The sequence below is a fragment of the Castor canadensis genome, chromosome 14 (assembly GCF_047511655.1).
Source record: "Castor canadensis chromosome 14, mCasCan1.hap1v2, whole genome shotgun sequence".
In the NCBI taxonomy this organism is placed as follows: domain Eukaryota; kingdom Metazoa; phylum Chordata; class Mammalia; order Rodentia; family Castoridae; genus Castor; species Castor canadensis.
Window position 1 is genome coordinate 57,556,677 of NC_133399.1, and position 18,997 is coordinate 57,575,673.

General features: G+C 36.5%; 1 protein-coding gene across 1 annotated transcript in view; it reads right to left on the bottom strand.

Moving 5' to 3' along the window:
- The window catches only part of Adam32 (ADAM metallopeptidase domain 32), a 116,357-nt gene that overhangs the window by 4,098 nt on the left and 93,262 nt on the right, over positions 1-18,997 (bottom strand). Inside the window, exons 14-17 of the mRNA XM_074053315.1 lie at positions 17,089-17,287; positions 12,379-12,487; positions 11,105-11,282; positions 51-134 (exon numbers count right to left, since the gene is read on the bottom strand). Of these exons, the coding sequence (XP_073909416.1) occupies positions 51-134; positions 11,105-11,282; positions 12,379-12,487; positions 17,089-17,287 (570 nt within the window). The remainder of the gene's footprint in view (positions 1-50; positions 135-11,104; positions 11,283-12,378; positions 12,488-17,088; positions 17,288-18,997) is intronic.

Sequence of the window (18,997 nt, forward strand, 5' to 3'; positions counted from 1 at the left end):
TAAAAAGCACCCAAGAGAGGTGTAACTCCAGGATCCAGGCTCCTACTTACTCCATGTCCAGAGCACTGTTTTGCACAATTTTCAGATTGGCTCTTAATCATTCTGGATTCTACGCATATATGATTTATGCATATCTTTAAAAAAAAGCACAAAGAAGTTTCCAATTCAGAGGGGTGCAGCCATCATCACATCATAATTAGCAATTAATGTGACATAAAATCATAACAATTCAATGCTATAAATTTCACTCACAGTGTTACTTTTACAGCATTCCTCAAATTTTACCAAGTTATGTCTTCATTTAGCTTAAAATATTTTAAGTTTTTCTTGGGAATTCTTCTTTGATCAGTATGGTATTTTAAATGTATTGATTAATTGCAAAGTATTTATGGGTAATTTCAGGTAACCCTAATGGAGACAATGGACTCTGATAATGTTGTATGAGCTGTAACAAATACACTGTTCACGTATGAGCTATGGAGAGTAGAGACAGGGGACAAAAACAATATGGGCATTCTGTAACTCCACTAAATTTTGCTGTGAAAATACAAAGTCTTTTACATTAATTGTTTATTTAAATTATTTCAAAAATGATTAAAGGCAGAGAGGTAGGATTTTCAGGGAAACAAAATTGGTCATAACAAAACAAATCATAACCAATGAACTACTTTTTAAAGTAAAATAACATGAAGTCCAACAAACCTATTCCCAACCATACAATAAGAAGAATATCCTCTACTTACTGCACATGCCAAAAGTGCTCATAGGAAGGAAACTTATTTCCTATCATTATGGCATAAATTCAGTTTTCATAAAATATGAGCTATTGTTAGAGTCCCCTAAGTCTTTAATAATACACATTTTATTAAAATCTAATAAGGACATACATTAGCCTATAGAATGTAATAAAAATCTAGAAATAATTCTGTCAAATTTAAGATATAATAACCAGAGGACTACTTAGAAAAATCTCAATCTCCCTAAATTTCAGTTTTCTTACTTGAGTATAACATTACTTTTTCTTTTTAAAAAAAATAGCATTTAAGTTTGCTTCAGGTTAAAAATGAGATAAGGAATGTGAAAATGATTTCATTTTAAACATTAAAGCACAGTGCAGCTCACTCCAAAGGTATAGCTTCATGAGACCTCTGCTACTGCAAGCATCTAACCCTCTAAGCCTGTGCTGTCTGAGCTCTCCCACCGGTCCCCGTCACAACGGCATACTCTCCGTAATGTAGTGCCTACTGCTGGCCAGGTCCTGTTGAGATTGAGGTGAAGTCCCCCTACAAAGGACATAAGCTCACAGAAACTAAGTATGATTTACACTATCATTAAAAACCACCTGGTAGAATTTCTTTTCATACATTTTCTCTGAGAAGAACTTTCCATGTTGAAAAAAAAAAGATTCTATTCTAAATTACCCATTGACTAATCTGAAAACATCTGTTGAATTGCTACATTTTAGCTGTTTTGGGTACTTGGCCTAAATAGATCTATTGAGCCCCAGGACTAGACCTCCTTCATGAAAGGTATTTATGATTCTCAGGTATGGTAAGAAAACCAATGCAAATGAGACGTTTACCTACAATAAACTTTATTTAAACTATAAATAATTTATGCAAGATCATCTACCACATAAGAGGCAGAATCAGAATTCAATCATTTGTATCTTCCATTAAAGCCTATGCTTTATACTATATTAGGGTTCCTCATGAACACAGGTATAGTCAGGAATTAAATGAAATTAAATTTATTTCTGCTGTCTTCCCCAGGTTTTGGTTGATTTCAGTGATAATCAAGTATAATGTTAAAATCAGTAATAATAGCCAAATCAGCCAGCCACAATGACTCGTGCTTATAATTCCAGCTATTCAGGAGGTGGACACCAGGAGGATTGACGTTTGAGGCCAGTCTGTGTGAGTGGGTGAGGGGAAGGAGTCAGTGAGACCCCATCTCAACAAGTAAGTCATGCAGCATTGTATACTTCTATAATCCAGCTATGTAGAAGTCACAGGTAGGAGGATTGCCATCTAAGGCCAGCCCAGACAAAAATGAAAGACCCTAGCTAAAAACAAAAATAGCTAAAGTAAAAAGGACTAGGGGCATGGGTCAAGTGGTAGAGCACTTGCAAGTCCTTAAGTTCAAACCTCAAGTGCTGACAAAAGAAAAAAAAGCTATGTTATATTTAGCTCCTACCATGTACAAGGCATTGTGCTAAATACTTTACATGTTATCTCATTTAATCTTTAAGACAGTAAATGCGGGGATCAGAATTCCTGAGCTCCATGATTTCAGAAGCCACTTCAAGACATGGGAGCAACACTTAGGTAATTCTGATTGTTTCAAGCCAAAATAATAACTGCCAAAACCTTAGGTGCACATAAAATTCAAGGACTAAATCTTAAAACAGCTATTAATTGCACCTAACAGCTGGGAAAATCCCAGTGTGACACAGCCAATAGGGCACATCAGCCCCCTGGCCATTTCTCCCTTTTCTTTCTTTCTTTCTTTTTCTTTCTTTTTTATTTTCAAAAAGCAGAAGATAGAGCATCAAACAGAACTGAACCCTGTGACATTCTAGACCCCTGACCCATGGAAAGCCTACCTACACCTGCTGGGCTGAACCCAGTCCAAATAGGTGTCTGCTTGAGAAAAGTGGCACACCATTCTTGCCTGCCAACCAGCTTCAAAGCTGCATGAGTAAATCTGCATCAGGTGAGCAACACTCACCACACATGACTCCCTCACCCACCCTCCAGAACATAATCCAGTGAAGCCCCTGGGCAGATTGAACACCCCCCCCACACACACACACTGAACAAAACTGAAAGCATAAACAGTGAATTGTAATCTACCATCAACAGTGGGGGTGGGGTGGAGCGTTGAACCAACCCTGGAGAATGGGGGTGGGGCAAGAAGCTGAACTCTCAGCAAAGGAAGGAGGGGTAAGGAACAGAGGCTGAGAGCAGGGGTGGGGCAAAAAGCCAACCTCCTAAAGCAGGGTGTGGTGGATTGCTGAGCTAGTCCCATGGGACTGAGGGCAGTACTCAAAACTAAATTGCCCCACCTTGCTGGGGAGCAGCTGACCAGACGGGGTTGCAGTGGTAGGGCAACACAGCTGCCACCTGGCAAAAACAACAGATCAGACCACCTTGCACAAACTGATAATGAGCTAATACAGGTTCAAATTGCAACCTGCTCTGTGGACAGAAGGAACAAATACTGCTCACAAGCCAGCCATCTGGTGAGACTATTTCAGAGTTCCCACTTACAATGGATGGCCCATAAGACCAAGGAAAGTGGAAAACAAAAAACCAAAAAACCTCTAGCCGTCTCCTCCCCAAGCTGTCTGACAAGAGGGGCAGTACCCTTCCCCACAAAGCCCAGAATACCAAGCGCCAATACCAGGATTGGACACCAAAGGACTAAGTCCAGAACTTTTACCAAGCAGACTGAACTTTTTGTGGTTGCTGTACCTGGTTTTTCTTTTATTTTTTTGTATCATTTTATCATTACTATTTTCTTAACCCTATTCTTACCCCCTTCACTTTCTCTCCTTTTCTCGTGTTGCAACACATTGTTCTGCCCCCAACTATTCTTTCTTCCCCTTCTCATCCACTCTCTCCTTCTGTCTTTGCCTGACCCCTCCTCACCTTCCCCTACCTGTCACCACAGTACCCCTTGCTCCTACACATTCACCACCCACTGACTAGCCTACTGTACCAATTGTACACACCCCCAGCCCTCTGAAATCCCTGACACAAGCACCCACTACTACAACAGCAGAACTACACCCAAACACAAACAAGGGCCCCAAAACCTAGCAGCTCCAATACCTCTTCTCATACCCACCCTACTCCCCCTTTTAATGCCACCTTTACCAATTACCAAAGTTTCTATCTCTGCCCAAACAACCATTACCCTCCCCAACTCCCACTGTTTATAGAGATTATCACCAAGAGGTTTTCTACATAATATGTAAATAACTACTATGGCATTTAGCTTGTGAACTTGTTATTGCTAATTTACACCTCCCAGGCTGGGGACAGAAACAGCACATCAAACTAGTTAACAACTAACATAGACACAATGCAAAAATTAAATCAAGGGAGAGAAAACAGGCCAGTAAAACTGCCAAACAGCCAATCAAGAACATAGTTGCATGGCATCAACTGGAGTGATGGGGAGAAGAAGAAGGAAAGGAAACTATACTCCTCAAAAAAACCCAATTCAATAGAGGATTTACTGGGAAATGAAGAAAATGAATACCCAGTTCCTGACCCCAATGAAACAATGATAAATGTCACTACTGAGTTCAGTGACACCCACAAAAAATCTCTCAATGAGGAAATCATGGGTGAGATCACAGAGAAACTCATGAGAAGCTACAAGACATGGTTAACCAGAAAGTGCAAGATGCACTCAAGAAATATCAAGACACCACAAAAAAAAAACTTGAGAAGACACAGAAACAATTGAATGAACTCAGAGAGGACTTCAGCAAACTCCAAAGTGAAACAAAGGAGACTATAAAAAAAGAGAGAGATGAAATAAAGAAGATAACACAAGATATAAAAGAGGAGTTGAACAAAGATATGGAAAACCTCAGAAAAAAGAATCAAACAGAAATCCTGGAAACAAAATGTCCCTTTAGTCAAATAAAAAATACAATGGAAGGCCACTCTAGCAGACTAGAACAAGTGGAAGACAGAATCTCAGAGCTTGAAGATAAAATAGATATTAAAGAAAAAACAGAACTCTTAGTTGAACAACTCAAGAGCTATGAAAGGAATATGCAAGAACTCAGGGACTCCATATCAAAAGACCAAACCTAAGAATCATGGGCATTATAAAAGGAGAAGAGGTGTAAGCCAAATGGATACATGATATATTCAATAAAATAATAACAGAAAAATTCCCAAATCTTGAGAAAGAGTTGCCCATTCAGGAACAGGAAGCCTCCAGGACACCAAACAAACTTGACCAAAACAGAACCTCTCCATGGCATATTATCATTAAAACAACTAGCACAGAGAACAAAGAAGGAATGTTGAAGGCTGTAAGACAGAAAAGACAAATAACTTATAAAAGTGATCCCATCAAAATAATAGGAGATGTCTCAACAGAAACCTTAAAAGCAAGAAAGGTATAGAGTGAGGTATTCTGTGCACTAAATGAGAATAATTTCAGCCCTAGGATACTCTACCCAGCAAAACTATCATTCAAAATTGATGGAGAAATGTCTTCCACAATAAACAGAAACTAAAATAATGTATAACCATTAAGCTACCACTACAGATGATTCTATAAGGAATTCTACACACAGAAGATGAAAGCAAACAAAACCACAAGAAGACAGGAAGTATTAAACTACAGGAATAGACAAGACAAGTAATCAGAGAGTAGCATTGATTCGGCTGCACACATGCAAATCCTTAAACAGCAAAAACAACTAAATGGAAGGAGTCACAACATACATATTAACACTGAATGTCAATGGACTCAACTCCCCCTTCAAAAGGCAGCATTTGGCAAACCAGATTTAAAAGCAAGATCTAAAAATCTGTTGTTTACAGGAGACCCATCTCATTGACATAAACAAGCACTGGCTTAGGGTGAAAGGCTGGAAGAAGATTTACCAAGCCAATGGCCCCCCAAAATAAGCAGGAGTAGCAATATTATCTCAGACAAAGTAGACTTCAAACTTATATTGATCAAATGAGATAAAGAAGGACACTTCATAATAATAAAAGGGGAAATACACCAAAAGGAAATAACAATTATCAACCTATATGCATCCAATGTCAGTGTACCCAATTTCATCAAACATACACTTAAAAGACTTAAAACCACATATAGACTCCAACACAGTGATAGTAGGAGACTTTAATACCCCCTATCACCAATAGACAGGTCATTCAGACCAAAAAAAATCAACAAAGAAATCCTAGACTAAATGCCACTATACATCAAATAGACCTAACTAATGTCTACAGAATATTCCACCCTGCAACAGCACAATATACATTCTTCTCAGCAGCCCATGGAACTTTCTCCAAAACAGACCATATCTTAGGACACAAAGAAAGCCTCAAAAAATATAAGAAAATTGAAATAACACTATCTCATCACAATGCAATAAAACTGGAACTCAACAACAAAAGCAGCAGCAGAAAATATGCACACAATTGGAGGTTGAACAACACATTGCTCAACAATTAGTGGGTCATAGAAGTAAAAGAAGAAATGAAAAAATTCCTGAAATTTAAAAAAAATGAAAACACGACCTATCAGAACCTATGGGACACAGCAAAGGCAGGCCAAAGAGGAACCTTTATAGCCATGCATGCATATACTAAATACACAGAAAGATCTCAAATAAATGGCCTAATGCTGTATCTCAAACTCCTAGAAAAACAAGAACAAACTAAACCCAAAACAATCAGAAGGAAAAAAACCATAGAAAGAATCAATGAAACAAAAAGCTGGTTCTTCAATAAAGAAATGGGCAGGTGAACTAAACAGAACTTTCTCAAAAGAAGAAATTCAAATGGCCAGAAAACACATGAAAAAATGCTCACCATCTCTAGCAATAAAGGAAATGCAAATTAAAACCACACTAAGATTCCACCTCACCCCTGTTAGAATAGCCATCATCAGCAACACCACCAACAACAGGTGTTGGCGAGGATGCGGGGGAAAAAGGAACCCTCTTACACTGTTGGTGGGAATGTAGACTAGTACAACCACTCTGGAAAAAAATTTGGAGGCTACTTAAAAAGCTGGACATCGATCTACCATTTGATCCAGCAATACCACTCTTGGGGATATACCCAAAAGACTGTTACTCCAGAGGCACCTGCACATCCATGTTTATTGCGGCACTATTCACAATAGCCAAGTTATGGAAACAGCCAAGATGCCCCAGCACTGACGAATGGATTAAGAAAATGTGGTATCTATACACAATGGAATTTTATGCAGCCATGAAGAAGAACGAAATGTTATCATTCGCTGGTAAATGGATGGAATTGGAGAACATCATTCTGAGTGAGGTTAGACTGGCTCAAAAGACCAAAAATCGTATGTTCTCCCTCATATGTGGACATTAGATCAAGGGCAAACACAACAAGGGGATTGGACTATGATCACAAGATAAAAGCGAGAACACACAAGGGAGGGGTGAGGATAGGTAAGACACCTAAAAAACTAGCTAGCATTTGTTGCCCTTAATGCAGAGAAACTAAAGCAGATACCTTAAAAGCAACTGAGGCCAATAGGAAAAGGGGAACAGGTACTAGAGAAAAGGTTAGATCAAAAAGAATTAACCTAGAAGGTAACACCCACACACAGGAAATCAATGTGAGTCAATGCCCTGTATAGCTATCCTTATCTCAACCAGCAAAACCCCTTGTTCCTTCCTATTATTGCTTATACTCTCTCTACAACAAAATTAGAGATAAGGGCAAAATAGTTTCTGCTGGGTATTGAGGGGGGGAGCGGGAGGGGGTGGAGTGGGTGGTAAGGGAGGGGGTGGGGTCAGGGGGGAGAAATAAACCAAGCCTTGTATGCACATATGAATAATAAAAGAAAAATGAAAAAAAAAGTCTCATAAAAAAGCTGGTTCTTTGAAAAAATAAACAAAACTGACAGACCCCTAGCAAATCTGATGAAAATGAAGAGAGAAAAGACCCAAATCAGTAAAATCAGAAACGAAAAAGGGGAGAAAACAACAAATACCAAGGAAATCCAGAGAATCATCAGGTACTACTTTGAGAACTTATATTCAAATAAATTGGAAAATGTAGAAGAAATTGACAAATTTCTAGATACTTATGACCATCCAAAACTGAACCAAGAGAATATTAACCACATGAGCAGATCTATAACATGTAATGAAATTGAAGTAGCAATGAAGTCTCCCAAAAAAGAAAAGTCCAAGGACCTGACAGATTCTCCACTGAATTCTACCAGACATTCAAAGAAGAACTAATACCAATACTCCTGCCTAACTCATTCTTTGAAGCAAGTATTACACTCATCCTAAAACTGGACATGGATACATCCAAAATGGAGAATTACAGGAACTCTCCTTAATGAACATTGATGCAAAAATCCTTAATAAAATAATGGCAAGCCAAATCCAACAACTTAGCAGAAAGATCATTCATCACGACCAAGTTGGCTTTATCCCAAGGATGCAGGAGTTGTTCAACATATGCAAATCTATAAATGTAATACAGCACATTAATAGAAGCAAATACAAAAACCACTTGATCTTCTCAATAGATGCAGAAAACGCCTTCAACAAGATCCAACACCACTCATGATAAAAGCTCTAAGAAAACTAGGAATAGAAGGAATGTACCTCAACATTGTAAAGGCTATATATGACAAACCTACAGCCAACATCATACTTAACGGTGAAAAACTAAAACCATTTCCCCTGAAATCAGGAATGAGACAAGGGTGCCCACTATCTCCACTCCTATTCAACATAGTCCTGGAATTCCTAGCCAGAACTATAAGGCAAGAAGAAGAAATAAAAGGAATACAAATAGGTAAAGAAGTAGTCAAATTATCTCTATTCACAGATGACATGATCTTTTGCCTTAAAGACCTGAAAAACTCCACCCAAAAACCATAAATAGCTTCAGCAAAATAGCAGGATACAAAATCAACTTTAAAAATCAGTAGCCTTTCTATATAGCAAAAATGATCAGATTAATAGGAAAACAATTCCATTTACAAAAGCTTCAAAAAAATCAAACACCTAGGAAAAAACTTTAAAAAGGATGGGAATGACCTCTAAAGGAGAACTACAAACCTCTGAAGAAAGAAATTGAGGAAGACTACAGAGGGTGGAAAGATGTCCCATGCTCATGGATTAGCAGAATCAACATAGTGAAAATAGCTACACCACCAAAAGCAATATACATGTTCAGCACAATTCCCATCAAAATCCCAATGACATTCATCACAGAAAATGAAAAATCAACCCTAAAGTTCATTTGAAAACACAAAAGACCATGAATAGCCAAGGCAATACTCAGTAAAAAGAGCAATGCTGGAGGTGTCACAATACCTGACTTCAAACTATTTTACAAAGCAATAGCAATAAAAACAGCAGGTACTGGCACAAAAATAGACATGAAGATCAGTGTATAATAGAACAGAATACCCAGATATGAATCCACACAACTACACTCACCTAATCTTTGACAAAGGCACCAAAAACATACGATGGAGAAAAGACAGTCTCTCCAACAAATGTTGCTGGGAAAACTGGATATTTTCCTGCAGAAAACTGAAACTAGATCCATGCCTGTCATCTGGTTCTTGTATCATCTCAATATCATCCTGAAAATTCAAGTTAGTACAAGAAAGAGCAGGGAATACACTGGAAGCAACAGGTATAGGGAAGGACTTCCTCAGTAGAACTCCAGCAGCCCAGCAACTAAGAGAAAGGATTCACAAATGGGACTACACGAATTTTAAAGACTTCTGCACAACAAAGAAATGATCTCTAAATTGAAGAGGCCACCCACCGAATGGGTGAATCTTTGCTAGCTATACATTCTGATAACCAGAATATACAAAAAATTAAACTCCCCAAAAATCAGTGATCCAATAAAGAAATGGGCAACAGAACTTGTTCAAGGGAAGAAGTCCAAATGGCTAAAAAAACACATGAAAAAATGCTCACCATCCCTGGCCATAAAGAAAATTCAAATTAAAACCACACTTAGATTCTACCTCACTCTTGTTAGAACAGTTATCATCAAAAACACCAACAACAAATAATGTTGGCAAGGATGCAGGAAATAGGAACCCTCATACACTGCTGGTGAGTTTCCACTATGAAAAACAACATGGAGGTTTCTTAAAAAACTAAAAGTAGATCTTCCATATGATCCAGAAATCCTACTCCTAGGGATATACCTGAAGGAATGTGACCCAGATTACTACAAAGGCACCTACACACCCATGTTTATTACAGCAATATTCACAATAGCCAAGTTATGGAAACAGCCAAGATGCCCCACTACCAATGAATGGATTAAGAAAATGTGGTATTTATACACAATAGAATTTTACTCAGCCACAAAGAAGAATGAAATTTTGTCATTCACAGGAAAAAGGATGGAACTGGAGAACATCATCTTAAGTGAAGTTATGCGCAGAAGGCCAAAAATTGCATGTTCTCCCTCATATGCAGATTATAGACCTAAAACAAATGCAGTAATATTATTGGGCACAGGTTACACACTAAGGGGAGACTGCACATGGGAGGGTTAGGGTAAGGGAAAGAAACCAAAAACTTGGATGTGGTTGATGTGCTCACTGTATAGGAACAAATATAGTAATCTTAAACTGGCTGAGGTCACTCTGGGAAGGAGACCAGGGAGTAGTGAAGAGTTCTGGTAGAGATAATCCAATTTGGGTTGTAATACACACGTTCATGGAAACAACATAAGGAAATCTCCCTATATAGCTATCTTTATCTCAAATCTAGCAAAAATGTCATATTTTTCTTATTATCTTTTATGTTTTTCTTCTACAAAATCAGAGAACAACAAGGCAGAACAGGTTTTGCTCAGAGGTGGGGGGAGGGGGCCCAAATCATGTATGCACCTGTAAGTAAATGCAAAAATGATTAAAAAAAAAGCCCAAAAAGACAATAAATGCTATTATAATCCTCAATTTACATACAATTAAAACATCTCAGACAGCTTAGATAACTTGCAAAATGTCAAATAATAAAAGGTGAAGATACGGTTCTGGGCATTCCAATTTCAAATGTGCTCTAATCCCCACAGCCACAAAGACTAACTCTCAGAAGAAAAGTGAGCTTCCACAGTGTGAAGTTCTTAACCACAACACAAAGCTTTCTTTCTCCTCACACCAGCCCAAACACTTATGTGTAACAATGAAATTCTGAAGGAGATAAGCATTCCTATTGCCCTCTTACTAGCTAAAGATCAATTAAACTTTTTCATTTCTGTCTTCTAAATATTCAGGGTTATATAGCACTAATCAGCAAATTAAAATTTTGTACTTAAATGAAAATATTGATTGAAGTAATGAGTATTAAGTCACTTACCCTGTCCTCATCACAGTGAGGGCCACTTTTGATCATTAATGGATCAGTGGTTCCAGCATCTACACTTACACATATGGTATTTCGTACGAAAGCATAAATCACAGAATGGGCCTCGTGAGAATAAGATATAGGAGTTCGCTTAGAGTAAGTACAAACTAATCTCCCACATATGAGATTCCTGTAAACATAGTAAAATGATATGATTATTATGTATTAGGCATATTAGGAATGATCTATGTATGCTTTCTTTGACAAAACAATGGTTCTCCATTTATGGCAATATACTTAGGGAAAATGAATTCTGTTGAAGTTAACATTTAAGGCAAAAAAAGTAAAAAATGTATAATCCATTGATCTAAAGTTATCTTTCAATAGTACTGATAGTCTTTTTTTTTAGTGTGTTGATTGTACATTTATTGTCAAATAATTAATTCACCCCAACATTTTATGTCTCCCTGTAGAGGGATAGAATGGTGACTAGGTTTGTTACCTGTAGCCTCATGGACCTCACAGTCTGATATTAAATCTGTTACAAATTCCATTTAAGATGCTACAGATGAAATAAACCCTTATGAAAATTTAAGATAAGGATGCATTCTAACTTAGCAATTATGGAAACTCCATAGGGAGTATGCTATATCTGAGTCAAAAGTTACAAAGTGGTAAGTTTTCAACAGAAGAATGACACATTTATAAACAAGTCAACAGCATAAAGGAGTTGAGGAAACATGAAACCACATGGTATTTCTACTCAGTCTACAAACTCCATGAGTACATGAGTATGTTTTGCTGAATATTACTTATCCAGTATCTGACACATAGTAGGTTCATAGTAAATATTTTGTTTAACTAAATTCATGACAAAAGCATCAAAGAGCTACTTCTTCAGATGTAGGAGAGATTGAAATTAATTTTATGGACACTGAGCAGTCTTCCTATTGTGCAAACAACTAAGTATATGGGGAAACCATTTTTCTAAGCAGAAAAGGTTTTATAAGAGAAAAGGTTCAGTGAGTGTTATGAGTCTTGGTTTTAGATTGGATTTAGGAGCTTAATGATCATCTACATATAAATGTTTAAAAATTGAATAAAATTTTAGCCTCTAACACAAGAAACATGTCAGGCCTAGAGACTTGGATATGAGATTCATCACCATGGAAATGTGATATGTGAAACCACTGGAATGAATAACATACAATACAGAGAAAGAAAAAAAATTTTAAAGAAACTACAGAACACAAGAAAAGTGTCATGAAAATATTTCAATAGCATACCTCCATCCACAGAAAACATATTTGTTGTTTTGATCCTTACCACAGTGGCCAAACCTGTCTGTATGACCTTGTATTTCTTCATAGCAGGCAAATGGAGCATTTTTTGAACCTGTCAAAGTGATAAATATGTTTTAACCCAAACATATTTATCCATGTTCTTATATATATTTCCTTTATCACCATCAGTATTATCTAAATCAAATGCCTTCCTAGTGAGGTTTAAAGAAAGAGAAAGAAGTAAAGTAAAAAGCGATGTTTGTGGTTATTGCTCTTTTGCTTCATTTTCATTTATTTCTATCACACAAAAGACAATACAGTTTAAGAGAGAGCTGCTGAAGTATAAACTATGACATGGCAGAGGGAATTACATGGCAAGACAGGGCAAGCAAGTCCTACTATTCTTATAACAAAACCATATAATTCACTAATCCAGTAATTCATGAATAGACTAATCCATTTCCAAAGACAGAGGCAGAGCTCTTATGACCAAATCACCTCTTAAAGGTCCCACCTGGTCACACCTCACAATGCAATCAGATTTCAAAAGGAGCTTTGGTGAGATCATTTAGCAGTCTTCACTCAGCCTAATTTTGGTAGTCTATTAATGGCATTCACTACATCCCAAGTATACAAATGAGCAGAATTTCCTTTTCCATGGTCTACATATGGCAGCTACATGCTCTACACTCTATTACCAAATGTCTGAAGTGCTTTCAGATAGTGGATGCATTTTCAAAGATACCTGTGCATTGCAAATACTAGTGTACTAAATGTTGGTGTTGGAAAATTATTGCAAACACTTTAGGTAATCCTTCATACAATCATTGAAGTAGAGAGTTTGACATTATATACTCCCTGACAAATATCAGAGAGAATTAGATATATTAGAAGGCAATTCTATATTAACTGGAATAAGGAGCACCACTGAAATGTTAGCTAAACTTGTAGCTTTTAGAACCCGACTCACTTCATCTTTGACCAACAGGTATTTACAACTAAATACAACATCCTAAAACAAAACTCCTTTTTGAATCTCCCAGACACCTGTAGCTTAGTTTATGGCCCCATTAGTCAACCAGATGTGCAGGCCAAAACATAGAAATCATCCTTGATTCCATTTCTCTCCTCACTGCCTTCCCCCTCCATCTAATCCAAATCTTATTGACAATCCCTTTACTGAAGGCACCATGAGCATGGTCACTTCTCACCTTTTCTATACCTTCCATTCTTCCACACTGCTTTCTAATTGAGTCCTTCTTTGCACTCTTCACTCCCCGTAATTACCCAAAACATAAATCAGAATAAACACTTTAAAAATGAAAATCAGGTTATCATTCTCTTATTTATTTATCTCTACTGACTGACAATCACTAAGAAAAAAATCCTTACAAACAGAAACCAAAAAGCGATCAATGGAAGCAACATCAAATCACAGAGAATTTAAGTTAAAAACTGTAAAACAAGACATAAAGATAAAGTGGTCGATACAGCAAAGAGCTATCAGGTCCTGGATCTTTTTAAATCTCAGGTGTCTCATTACTTTTGCAGTTTCCTAACTTGTTATTGGTCTGTCCTGATTTTCTATTTCTATGTGACTGAGTCTGGTACACTGCATGTTTCTAGGAATTTAGTTATTTGTTCATGGCTATCCAACTTGCATATACATAGTTGTTTGTATAAAACTCTTAGGACTCTGTGTTTTTGTTGTCACTATAATGTGTGCTCTCTTTCCTGGTTTTGTTTGAGTCTGATTTTTTTTTCTTAGTCTAGTTTGTTGATTTTGTTTATCTTTTCAAAAAACCAAGTCTCAATCATTTTTTTCTATTATTTTTCTAGTCTATTTTTTTATTTCTGCTCTGGTCTTTATTATTTCCTTTCATCTACTAACTTTCGGCTTAGTTTGTTCTTCCTTTCCTATATAATATAATATGAAGTATAATGTTAGGTTATTTATTTGAACTCTTTCTTCCTTTTGATGTATGCATTCACAAACTTCCATCTAAAAACTGCTTTGCTGTATCCCATAAGTTTTGTTGTTTGGTGTTTCTTCATTTGTCTTAGTATATTTTATAATTTCTCTTTTAATTTATTTGATCCATTGGATATTGAGGAGAGTGTTGTTTAATTCTGTGTATGTATGAATTTTCTGAAACTCATCATATTATTGATTTCTAATTTTATACCACTGTTGTCAGAATATTCTTGATATGAATCCAATACTCTTAAATTTGTCAAGACTCTCTAAGGACTAACATATGGTCTCTCCTGCAATATATTCTATATGTGCTTGAGAAGAATATGTTTGCTATTGGATGGTATGTTTGGCATTTGTGTATTAAGTACATTTGGTCAGAAGTGCAATTCAAGTCCTGTTTCCTAATTGATTTTCTGTCAGAATGATCTGTCCATTGTGAAAGTGATGGATGGAAGTTCCCCACTATTGTTGTATTGTAGTCTATCTCTCCCTTCACATCTAATAATTCTTGGTTTATATATTCAGGTGCTCTGATGTCTAGTACATATATATTTTTAATTATTATTTCTTCTAGATGAGCTGAAGTCTTTATCATTATGTAATAGAATACCTCTTCCATCCTTTCACTTTCAGTCTATGCATTCCCTCTTAAAGCTAACATGAGTCTCTTTTATGCAGCATAGCATTAGGTCTTGTTCAGGGTCAGGAGCATGAACACACAAGGAGCTTCAACAACTCCAGTTACCAGGAGGTGGGATGGTCGTCTGTGACTGTGGTTCAAATGCCCCAGACATGGGAAACTCATGGAATAGCTGTGGAGCTAAGATCCATAGCTCAGAGCAATGAGAAACACCAGGACCCAGAACAGCAAAACTACACCTTACCTGGCAGCAGTTCCAGAGTCTGAGGGATGCACAATATGACCACAGTGCTAGCATCTGAAACACTAGCAAGGACAGAATGATTACAGAGCAGCGGTCTACAGTGGGTATGAGAAGAAAAGCCACTGTTTCAGGGCCAGGGGTGTGTACAGGGTTTGGAGATGTAGAAGTTCAAGTTCCAGTACAATACAACTTTGGCTGCTTCTTAGGGGTCAGGGGAAATACTATTGCATCTCCCTTTGCAGGAGGTCAGACAAAGAGATGACCGTTGATAACTTCAGTGGCAAAAGATCCCATTGTCTTCTGTGGGGCAGACCCACAAAAGTCACAGTGGCAACTGCTGAGTGTCTGATACTGACAAACCCTCCATTCTTCCTAATTCCAAGCCATCTTCAGATACATTGGAGATGAACTATACTCAGCAATTCTATCTCTATAGTTTTTTCTTCCATTTTTTGGCTCCACTGTGTTACTGCAGGTTCTTAAATGTGCCCTGGAGCCCTCTCAAGGGTATTTTAGTTCAAGATAGCCATTTATTTGGGGGCTTTTGTGTGTGAGGGAATGCAGATGGGTATCTCCTTAACTTCTGCATAGCAAGGAAAATAACAGAGTGAAAAGCCAACTTATAAAATGTTATCAGACTATGTATCTTCTAAAAGGTTAAGTTCCAAATGCATAAGGAACTCATACAACTCAATAACAATCATCATTGTAATCATCACCATCTAATTTCCATGAATGGAAATTTCTCCAAAAAAGAATTGAAAATCATCAAAGGAATTTTTAAATCCTCAACATAACAAATCATCATGAAAATACAAAAGAACAATCACAGTGATCTATACTTTCACAGTTGTTTTGTCAAAAAGACAAAAGTTACCAAATGTTGGCAATGTTGTAGAGAATATGAACTCTTGCACATTGTTGGTGGAAATATAAATTGATATAGATTCGATGGGAAACAGTATGGAGCTTCCTCAAAAGAACAAAAATTGAACTACCTCAAGATTCAGAATCCCACCTCTGGGTATACAAAGGAAATTAAATCATTACATCAAAGAGATATATATTCCCACGCTCATGTTTACACTACTTACAACAGCCAAGATTTGGAAGCAACTTAAATATCTACCAATGGATAAACAAATTAAAATATGACTGAGATGATTCATAGATAGAGACATGTACACATTTAAATATTATTCAGCCTTAGTAAAGGAGAAAACCCTGCTATTTGTGACAAGATGGATGAATATGGAAGAGGGCTAAGTACAGAAAGATAAACACTACATCATTTCACTTGTATGTGGAATCCAAAATTATCAAATTCATAGAGGCAGAGTTTAGAATGGTGATTTTTAGAGACTGGAAAAGGGGGAAATGGGAAGAAGTTGGTCAAGAGGTGCAAAGTTTGAGTTATGCAAAATAAATAAGTTCAGGAGTTCTAAAGCACAGCAATGTGACCAGAGTAAATGATACTATATTGCATTCTTGAAATTTACCAAGAGGACAGATCTTAAGATGCAGTCAAAACAAATAAAATGGTTGCAACAACTCAACAGATGATTTCAGATTATTCAATGGAATCTTTTTTTAACATAGAAGAAAGAGAAAATGGTAACTGTGAAGTGATAGGTATTTTAATTAGTTTGATTATGGCAAATATTTCACATATATCAAAACATCAAGACATATACCTAAAGACATGAATTTTTTTCAATTATACTTCAATAAAGATGGAAAAAATGATGTATGTATTAAACAAAAAGTAAAACATAAAAGATTTCCTATCATTCTGGTAATGTTAATAGAAATATTGAGTGCCAAATACTAACATAGAACAAAAACACTCACCTGCTCCAAAATTTTTCTCACAACGTTCATCAAGATTATGGCAAGCCCCATCATAACAAAAATAAGTATTATTGTCACACATATTTCCATCTGCTATAGTGACATCAGGCGGACAGAACCCTGAAGTTCCATTACAGTATTCAGGGATATCACACTCAGGATGCTGAGCAGACCTGCAGACATCATTTGTTCTGATAAACTAATAGAAATTAAAATATAAAAAATAAAGCATTACATATGATGTTCTGTTTATCAGTGCTTACTTTAAACTTATGTTGATTATTTATAGTTTTGATTCATTAATATCTATTAATCTTTTGTATAAATTATTATCCTAATGATTTAAAACCAAATTGAGTGTGTGTTTCAATTAAGACAGTAGATGAGGTTGGGCATGATAGCTCATTGCTGTAATCCCAGCTACTCGGGAGGAGGAGAATCAGGAGAGGATTGCAATTTGAGGCCAGTCCAGGCAGAAAGTTAGCAAGGCTCCACCTCAACCAATAAACCATGTATGATGGTCCATGCCTGTCATCCTGCTACACAGGAGGCCATAAGGAGAATGATCATTCTCTGAGGCCAGCCCAGGAAGACACTATCTGAAAAATAACCAAAGCAAAAAAAGAGGTTGACAGCATGCCAGTGCAAGGAACTGAGTTCAGACCCCAGTACTGCCAAAAACCCATCATAGATTAAAAAAACATATTTTAAGAAAATGTATAATAAAAATATCTGACATGATGAGAGCCAAAGTTCTGTGGTTTTTAGCACAAGGGAGGAAAAATCAATTTTATTTTTGAAAAATATTCCTTTTGGAGAGAAAATACTTCAGTCAATTTCTAATACATATGTGTGTATGAGTACTTATTTAAACTACAATCTGTAATATGGAATATTTCCAAATTCTACGGCAGATATGAAATATACATAAATAAGAATGAAAGAAGAGAAACAAAAGAGTGAATAAAAAAGCATTGCAACTATGAGAGTGTTTCAGGAATGAACCCAACTGTAATCTTTTTCCTGAGTTATGTTATAGTTAGTTAATTCTTTCATCTACAGAATTCTGAAGTTTTATTTACAGAATCTTAAATGAGCATATATATCACACTTCTTGATTATTAAAGTTGAGACTAAAAAAACTAAAAAGGCAAGAATGTACCCACATAAGAGTCTAGAAAAAAAATGTAAAACTATCAATTGAGGACAGTCATTAAGGCAGGACCAATGGTAGCTAGTTCAGCAGTAATATTCTCATATCAGAAACTTGTCACAAATAATTAGAAGAACTCAAAAGGAAATCAAAGAACAGCAGTTCACATCTTCAACATATAAACTAAGTTGTGATCCTTTAGTAAAATGATTTCTGTGAATAATAAGTTCATACTTTAAATTTTTCTACAGGTACTATTTGGAAAATGTTACTTCTAGTGAGTTTCATTCCTTACACATTTATGGAAAATTACTGTATCTTCCAACTACATATGTACAGATACTTATCACAAACAGTAACCACATTTTTGTTTATAAATATAAATATAAATACTGGATATAGTAAAGGAGTAATTGTTCCTTTCAATGGAAACCTCCTGCATTGAAGAACTCTACAGTAGCTCTCAACTAAAGCTTAAAAACAATAGCATTTCCAGACAGGGTGGAGCATGCCTGTAAAGCCAGCACAAGGGAAGCTGAGGCAGGAGGATCTCAATTTCAAGGACAGCCTGGCTATATCTCCAAAAATGAAAGAAAGAAGGAAGGGATGGGAGGGCAGGGAGGAGTAGGACAGGAGAGGGAGGGGGAAGGAACGGGAGGAGAAGAAGAAATACATAAAATTAGTGACAATATGGCATTAGGCACACAGCAGATGCTTACAAAATGAAACATCTGAATCTAAATTTATTTTTATTTA